This window comes from Phyllostomus hastatus, unplaced genomic scaffold, assembly GCF_019186645.2.
Source record: "Phyllostomus hastatus isolate PE091 unplaced genomic scaffold, TTU_PhHast_1.1 phas_scaffold_501, whole genome shotgun sequence".
In the NCBI taxonomy this organism is placed as follows: domain Eukaryota; kingdom Metazoa; phylum Chordata; class Mammalia; order Chiroptera; family Phyllostomidae; genus Phyllostomus; species Phyllostomus hastatus.
The window spans coordinates 72,227,610-72,235,988 of record NW_025334033.1 but is presented as its reverse complement, the minus strand read 5'-3'; the positions used below and the strand labels follow the sequence as shown (position 1 = coordinate 72,235,988).

At 56.7% G+C, this 8,379-nt stretch overlaps 1 protein-coding gene across 1 annotated transcript in view; it reads left to right on the top strand.

Moving 5' to 3' along the window:
- The first annotated feature begins 6,904 nt into the window (after window positions 1-6,904).
- Window positions 6,905-8,379, top strand: part of BRF1 (BRF1 RNA polymerase III transcription initiation factor subunit) — a 40,733-nt gene continuing 39,258 nt past the window's right edge. Inside the window, exon 1 of the mRNA XM_045822220.1 lies at window positions 6,905-7,369. Coding sequence (XP_045678176.1) covers window positions 7,186-7,369 — 184 coding nt within the window. The 5' untranslated portion in view covers window positions 6,905-7,185. The remainder of the gene's footprint in view (window positions 7,370-8,379) is intronic.

The window sequence follows — 8,379 nt, the reverse complement described above, 5'->3', positions numbered from 1 at the left end:
GAAGGGCGATTCAAAGGCCCATAGAAGGTGGTGGGTGGACAGGAACGCAGGGGACAGATCCCCACAGGTACGGCTCCCCCCTCCCCCCCACCGATTGCTGAGGACTGAACACCAGGATCCCTGTGTTGTTGGTGCTCGGTGGGAAGTGGGTGCCAGTGCCCCAAGCGGCATCGTCAGGCCCCCACGGTGGTGAGCCCTGCACTCAGGCGGTCCCCGGGCCACCCACGGACAGTGCCAGCCAGCTCCGGCCCGTGGCCCCGCCAGCTCAGCCCCTGAGGTTGGGAGCCTGGAATCAGCCCTGGGCGGTGGGGCCAGGCGTGGGGCCTGCAGCCCCGTGCAGCCCCACCACGGAGCACTCCCCCGCTGTGAGAAATGGTCGGTTAGAAAATGGCTACAAGTAAAATGCACAGCACGATCCCACTTCATCAACAGGACAGGTGTGTAAGTGCACGCACATGTAAAATATGTATTTACACATAAGTGGTTAGAACATGTGTGTAAATGCATGTGCATGTAAAGTACGCATTTACATGTAACTGGTCATACATGGAAAAGCCCTATTTTCAAGCACAGGAAAAAGACCAAAAGATTAAAATGCACCCAAAGTATTAAGAAATTAACTCTAAGCCCTGGCTGGCGTAGCTCAGTGGATTGAGCGCGGGCTGGGAACCAAAGTGTCCCAGGTTCGATTCCCAGTCAGGGCACATGCCTGGGTTGCAGGCCACGGCCCCCAGCAACCGCTCATTGATGTTCCTCTCTCTCTCTCTCTCTACCTCTGTCCCTGCCCTCTCTAAAAATAAATAAATAAAATCTTAAAAAAAAAATGTTCTTTCTGAAAAAAAAAAGAAATTAATTCTATTGTGTGATTCAGTTGACTTAGGTTTTCCTTTTTGCTTGTCTTTATACCATATTTTCTGTGCAATGAACATGTATGAATTGTGTAATAAAATGAAGGGAAATAGGCCTGGCTGGTGTGACTCAGTTGTTTGGAGCATTGTCCCATAAAGCAATGGTGGCAGGTTCGATTCCTGGTCCAGGCACAAACCGAGGTTGCCGGTTCAGTCCCAGGTTGGGGCATGTACAAGAGGCAACCAGTCGACGTTTCTCTCTCTCTCTTTCTCTCCCTTCTTCTCTCTCTAAACACGAAAAAAAATGTCCTCGGGTGAAGATTTGAAAAAAAAGAAAGACAAGGAAGGCAAATACCACCGGCTCCTGTGGCCAGGCCGGTAGTGGCGCTGTCTGGCTGGGCTGGCCACGTCCTGGAAAAGCCAGGTGAACAAGGAGCTGCCTCCCACCTACGCCCCCGCAGCACACCGAGGCGGACTTTGTGAGGGTGCCCTGCACCCAGGGTGACACCCTCCTGTCAGAGAAAGCCCAAAACTACCGGAGGGCTCCAACGCCCCGTGTGGAGGAGTGCAAGGCTCACGGAAGTGTGTGTGAGCCACCGTGTCCGGCGCTGTCTCCGGTGCCGGGAACGGTGGGTCACAGTGAGCCGCGCGGCTCGCTGGGTCCTGCACACAGACCAGCGGTCTGCAGCCCCCGCACCTCCTGGGGAGCTCCTTACTGAAATCACGCGGCACGCCAAAAAGTGTGTGTTTTGCCGATCTGACCAAAAAAAAGGCATAATTTTGATTTATTCACACCACACAGCTGTTGTTGTGTTGGCTATTGTCATTTTTTTGTATTTGACAGTCTAAGGGAAAAGAGGTCCCTTCGACTGTGACTAAACGTCAGGTATCGCACGTTTTAAAAATTCTTACGGCACACCGCTGAAACTCCCTGACGTGGACTGACCCAGACCGACTGTGGACCTCCGGTCGGGAGAGCCCCTTGCATCCCACGGCTGGTGTGCGCCCTGCTGATGCTCGGTGCAGGTGAGGCTCAGGTGTGGCACCTCGAGGGATGGGACCCGGAGCAGCCCTCTGCCGGGCCACAGATCCCGCAGGTGAAACTAGACACCTCCCCAGGGACATGGGAACAGGTGTGTGTGTACATTTCAAGTAGCAAAACGTGGGGAAAGGAACGGCCAACAGCAGAAGGCAGGCGGGTCAGCCAGGGCGCACTCCCAGCCCGGGCAGCACTGACCACGGCTGCTGGTGCCGTGCTGCCGGCCCGGGAGAGTGCGCCCGCGCTCGCCTGGCCTTGGCGAGCCCTGAGAACAGGGGCCCCGTTGCGTGTAATTTAATGCCGCTCTGTGTTTCTTTCTATGGGAACGGTGTCCCAGTAAGCCCGGGCCTGAGTCGGACGTCGGAAGAGAAAGGGAACCAGCGAGCCTCTGACACGAAGGTCGGCAGAAGGCGCTCACGGACCAGGCGTGACGGCGGGCGCCAGCGACCACAGCCGACGTTCAGCCTCGGCGTGTTCGGACTAACGCAGAAATGGTTTCTGGTTATCCTTAGGGCTGTCCTCATTTTCCCAATGTCTTACAGCAATGACGGAGGTCGTGTTGAGCTGAAGGATAAAGTGGGGCCTGACGGAGGAGCCCAGATGCTGGGCTCCGCGCTCTGCCAAGAGCAGAGGTGGAGGGACAGCACACTTCGGGGCGAGTGCAGCAGCTCCCTGAGATCTGGGTCTGCACTGCGGGACGTGGACAGGGGCTGTGGTCACGAGTAGAAAGGCCGTGTAGTCCAGCGCACCGCCCTGGGCTGGCCCGGCCGGAGCTGCCACGGTGGAGAGGGAGTGGGCCAGAGCCACTGGGCGGGCACTTGGGTTTGGAGGAGGAGGAGGAGGAGGAGGAGAGAGGGTTCGGCTCAGGTTCAGAGGCTGCCGCCCCCCAGGAGATCCAGAAGGGAAAGCAAAACAGACTCACAAACAAAAATGGGGGTGTGGCGGGGACTCCAGACTGCGGGAGGTGGCGGGGGGGTTCTTGGTTCTGTTGAACAACCGAGTCCCACAGGAGAGCCCCCAACACGGCGACTGAGCGCAGTCGCCCTGACGTGGCGGCCCCCACCTTTCGAAACTAGAAGAAAGAAGTCAAGCCCCAGTTGGGCAGAAGGAAAACTACGATCAAGTCAGAGTAGAAGTCAATGAAATAGGAAACAGAAAGGCAATCAAGAAAATCGACAAACCAGATGTGGTCTTCTGAGAAGGTCAGGAAACCCAGTAAACCTCTAGGCCAACCAGAAGAAAGAAAAGACAGAAGGCAGAGACGACCAGCGTCCGGGACAGGAGCCGGAGAGGGACAGGAGGGACGTTTCGCTCCCGTCTTCGGTGGTGATGGTTTCACGGGTGTAAGTGCTTTCATCAAGCTCATCAAATTACCTTCGTTCTGAGAAGAGTTCAAAAGGGAAACTCACAAATTATATATTTTATTTTATTTATCTTTTATTTTTAAAAAGACTATTTATTTTAGAGAGGGGAGGGGAGGGAGAAAAAGAGGGAGAGAAACATCAACGTGTGGTTGCTTCTCACACACCCCGTACAGGGGACCTGGCCTGCAACTCAGGCATGTGCCCTGACTGGGAATCGAACCAGCGACCCTTTGATTCGCACGCTGGCACTCAATCCCCTCCTGAACCATACCAGCCAGGGCCAAATTACAAATTTTAATCAGTGCAGTTATTGTGTCAGGCCTCAATAAAGTTCTTCAAACAAAACCACAAAAGTATATTGGGAGAAATTTAAAAGACCCCAATAAAAAGCAAGAAAAAAAAAAGCCAGGCAGAGGTATCAGAAGTGCCACAAAAGATGGAGTCCAAGGCTTGCCTGGGAGCAACCCTGGTGACAAGCAGACCTTCTGTTTGGCCCCTGAAAGGCAAGGCCCTGGCGGGGAGAGGACAGAGCCCTGCCGAAGCCTGGAGCAGCTGGCATCCGACACCTGGCCACGTCCAGGAGTGAGCCCACCTCGTTCGTCGAGGGAAGAAAAGTAAGTTCGTCTGGGAGAACATGACACCACCAGAGCCTCGCCATTTTCCTCACCAGGGTCGCATTCAGCCAAGATTCCCGGGTGTGCCAGGAGACGGGGTCATGTACACCGAGAATAAACAGTGGATGAAACTCCTGGGGCACCAGGGTGTGCCATTACTGGAAGGAGCCTCTAAAATGCAGTGAGCATGTTCCGGAACATCAGTGAAAAACGTGACTGAAACGGGCACTTGAAAAGAGGGTTTGAAAGCAGATGACACATGGCAGAGAGGACGAGAGAAACTGGGAACAGCAGGTAGAAAACACCCAGATGGAAGCTTGGAGGGAAAAAGGAGAAAAAGTACACAGGATGCAACCATTTGGGATGTTGTAAAAACCTAACACAGGGACTGGGACTGAAATCCCAGAGAGATCGGAGTGGGAGAGCTGTGCAGAAGCCACAGGTGAATTCATTTCTTTTTAATTTTAAAACATTTATTTATTTTTAAAAAGGATTTATTTCTTTTAGAGAGAGGGGAAAGGAGGGAGAAAGAGGGAGAGAAACATCCATGTGTGGTTGCTTCTCACATGCCCCCCACTGGGGACCTGGTCCACAACCCAGGCATGTGTCCTGACTGGGAATCGAACTGGTGACCCTTTGGTTCGCAGGCTGGTACTCAGTCCACTGAGCTACACCAGCCAGGGAGGGCCACAGGTGAATTTAATTAGCATAAGTATTGGGTTGGCCAAAAAGTCTGTTATGTTTTTTCCTTAGAATTGCTCTAGTAGTGCTTAGTTGTGTTACTTCATCAAAACAATTATTAGATTGTATTGTGACAGCTGTCATCAGCGTGCATTAAAAAAACTGTTGACTTTCTGTACAGCTATTTTAATATTGAAGATGGAAGAAGATATGCAACATTGTTGGTGTATTATGCTTTATTAGTTCAAGAAAGGTAAAAACAGCCCTGGCTGGTGCGGCTCAGTGGATTGAGTGCCTGACTATGAACCAAAAGGTCATCATTTCAACTCCCAGTCAGGGCACACGCCTGGGTTGTGGGCCAGGTCCCCAGTAGGGGCGCAAGAGAGGCAACCACACGGATGCTTCTCTCCCTCTCTCCTTCCCTTCCCCGCTCTCTAAAAATAAATAAATAAAATCTTAAAAAAGAAAAGTAAAAACAAAAATGAAATGCCAAAAAAAGATTTGTGCAGTGTAGGGAGAAGGTGCTGTGCCTGATCAAATGTGTCAAAAGCCGTTTGCGAAGTTTCTGGGTACTTTTGACATTTTTGCCAAGTAATTCCTTGCTGTGGGGCTGTCTGTGCTTTGGAAGGTGTTTAGCAGCACCCCTGGCCTCTCCCCACTAGAAGCCAACAGCGGGAGATACCTAACATACTCAAAACATCCGTATCGATAAAGTTACTGGTGAAAATGATAAAGGTGTCTTATTTTACGGAAAAAACTAAACAGACTTTTTGGCCAATCCAATCAAAGAAAATCACCCAGGAACATCCTAGCCAACCTGCTAAAAACAGAAGTGTTAAAGGCATCCAGGGAAAAAAAAACGGTACTTTGTCTTCAAAGTGCAACAAAAAGATACAAAACACGTTTTGGAGAGAAATGATGGAAGCAAGAAGGTAGCAGAACGAGGTCCCTAAAGTGCTCAAGATAGTGACTGCCAGCCTCCAGTCCCACACTGGGTACCACCTGCAGTGCCTCCCGCCCCCTCCGGCCCCCCCCACCCCGCCGCTCCCACCTCCGAAGGCAGCTGGGGAGCTTGCCCACCCCACACTCGGGATGCTGGTGGGGCCGCCCACACCCTCTCTCACCGTCCTCACCTCGGGGGCTCCTCCTGGCCCTGTGGATTCCAGTTGCTCGCCCACCCAGGGCGGAGAGGGCGGGCTCCCTCTTCCCGGCGCCCCTCTCCCGTGTGGCTCCCTGGCGCCCCCGTCAGGCCCAGCGGGGGCGACAGCCCACTTCTCTCTCCCCGGGGACGGGGAGGAGGAAAGCCTCCGTGGTCCGCAGAGCTCCCTGCAAGGAGGCCGACGTCCAGCCTCCCATCGGGCCTGCATCGCTGCGCCGGTGCTGGCCGGCCCCTGCTCTCGGCGAGCTTTCTGCTTTCTTTTACAACGTTCCCGGCTCCAGCAGATCAACGCTTGCACGTGACTTCAGGGTCAGCTCCTCAAGTTACCTGAACACCTCACTGTCCTAGGAAGGGGCTTAAATCGACTTTGCGACTGCAGCGTGGAGAGTGTATTTATAACTTTGCCGCTTTCTGATTTAGTTCGAGCTCCTGTCAAAAATGCAGTCTCGCACATTTCTTTTTAGGATCATTCCCACGCTCGCCATGGGTGTCGGGGCGTCTGAGAACGGCACGCGTGCGCGGGAGGGGGCGGCGGGACACAAAATGTGATTGTCACGGTGACTCGGTCAGAGCTCACCCACACCGCAAGGTCGCGGGTTCGATCCTGGTCAGAACGCACACAAGAAGCAACCCATGAGTGCCTAGTAAGTGCAACAACAAATCAGCTCCTTTCTCTTTTCCTCTCTCTCTAAACATCGACACATAAGTTTTAAAAATGAAAAAAAAAAAAAACTAAAGACGCCAGGCCTGACCCGTCGTCCCCTTCCCGCGTCTCCACTACTTCAAAAAGAAGTGTGACGGGCACGGGTGGCGGGAGTCCGGGGGAGACAGACAGCAGAAGCGCGGCGCGCGAGGGGATGCCGGGGCAAGGCACGCACAGGTCTGGAGTCCGGGTTCGCTGCGGGGACCAGCCAATAGTGCAGAGGGAGGGCGGGCGGCCCCGGGCTTAGGTCTCCACCTCCGACCAGTGCCTAGGACCCGCTTCTCAACCCCGCCCCGGGACCCGCGCACCAGTCCGGCCCCGCCCCCGGGCTCTGTCTACAGCTTGTGGGCCAGTCACAGGCCACGCTCGCCGCTCCGGGCCCGGCCCACCAATCCGGCCCCGCCCCTGAGCCCCACCCACAGCCCCCGGACCAGTCACAGGCCTCACTCACTTTCCCCCTGAGCCCCTCAAGCCCCGCCCCCGGCTCGGAGGCCCTCGCGCGGCCCGCGAGACTTGCTGGTTTGTGGTGGCGGGATTCTGTGGCCCTGCGGGGACTTGGAAGTCGCCGGTTCGAGTCGTCGCATCTCCGCGTTGGCCCTGCTGCTTGTCTTCGTCCCGAAGGAGCAGACGTTGCTGGGGGGTGCGGCGAATCTGCCGCTGCGAATCGGCGGGCGCAGCGGAGGCGGCGAGGCCTCGCGAGAGTCCGGGTGCGGGCGCGGCGGCGGAGCGGCGGGCCGAGCGACCGGAGCGGCGGGCCTGGCCCCTGGTGCCGCCAACATGACGGGCCGAGTGTGCCGCGGCTGCGGCGGCACGGACATTGAGCTGGACGCGGCGCGCGGCGATGCCGTGTGCACTGGCTGCGGCTCTGTGCTCGAGGACAACATCATCGTCTCCGAGGTGCAGTTCGTGGAGAGTAGCGGCGGCGGCTCATCGGCCGTGGGCCAGTTCGTGTCGCTGGACGGTGGGTCTGGGGCCGGGATCGGGGCCGGGGGAGCCGCGAGCTCTGCAGGCTCGACTTTGGGTCGTAACCGAATTTCCGACGGGGGGCGGGGCGGCGGTGTGCGGCGGCTGCGGTCGGGGGCCGCGGCCAGGGCCGGGGACCGCGGCGTGTCCTCTCCCGGGACTACCTTGCAGCCACGCTGGTCTCCGAGTTACCGGGTGGGACCGGCAGGAAGGGCCGCCGTGCCGTCGCTCTCTCGCGCCCGACCGACCGGGCCCCAGCGGTGCCGCGGAGCACGGGGGCCGCAGCGTCCGCCACCTCGAGGGGCGGTGTCTGTTCCCGCCGGGGTCTCGGGGGTCTCCGGGGAGGTGGCGTTGCTTGCGCTGGGTGTGCGGCTCGGCAGCGTCCGTCGGAGCGGGGCCACCGCGCTCCGGTGGACACTTCCGGCGGTCGCCAGGTTGGGTGCCCCTACTAGGACTGCTGACAACGTCGTGGGAGGGTTCCTGGGTGGACGGACGCTTTCTCTTCGCCAGGTGGTTCCCGGGGGTAAGGTCTCGGTGCCGCGGGTCGCGGGTCGCTGCAGGTTTAACTTCGCGCGGACTGACCACGGGCTTCCCCGCGGCCGCACCTCCTCTAGGCGCCCGGAGTTCCCGCCTCAGTGCTGGGGGCGCGCATTCGTGATGCTGAACAGCCGGCTCAGTCCCCTGCCGCAGCGTCTGTCCGGGTCTCGTGCTCATATCCTGTTTGGGTGGTTGGTTTTGTGGCAGTTAGGAGCGGTCTTTACTACGTGTTTTAGTGACAACTCCTTTGTTGGCTGTGTGGTTGGTAGAGCAGAAGTTTCACGTCTTGGCCGAGTTTGACATTTTGATGCAGCCCAGTGGATCGTTTTCATTTTCTTTCACGGGCGGTACTTGTTGTGCACATCCCGGCCCCACGTCACCCTGTTTTTCTTCTGGAACTTTTATTCTTCTATGGTTTGCATTAAGATCTGCGACCACTCTGAGTGTACTTGGTGTGAGGTGTGACGTGCG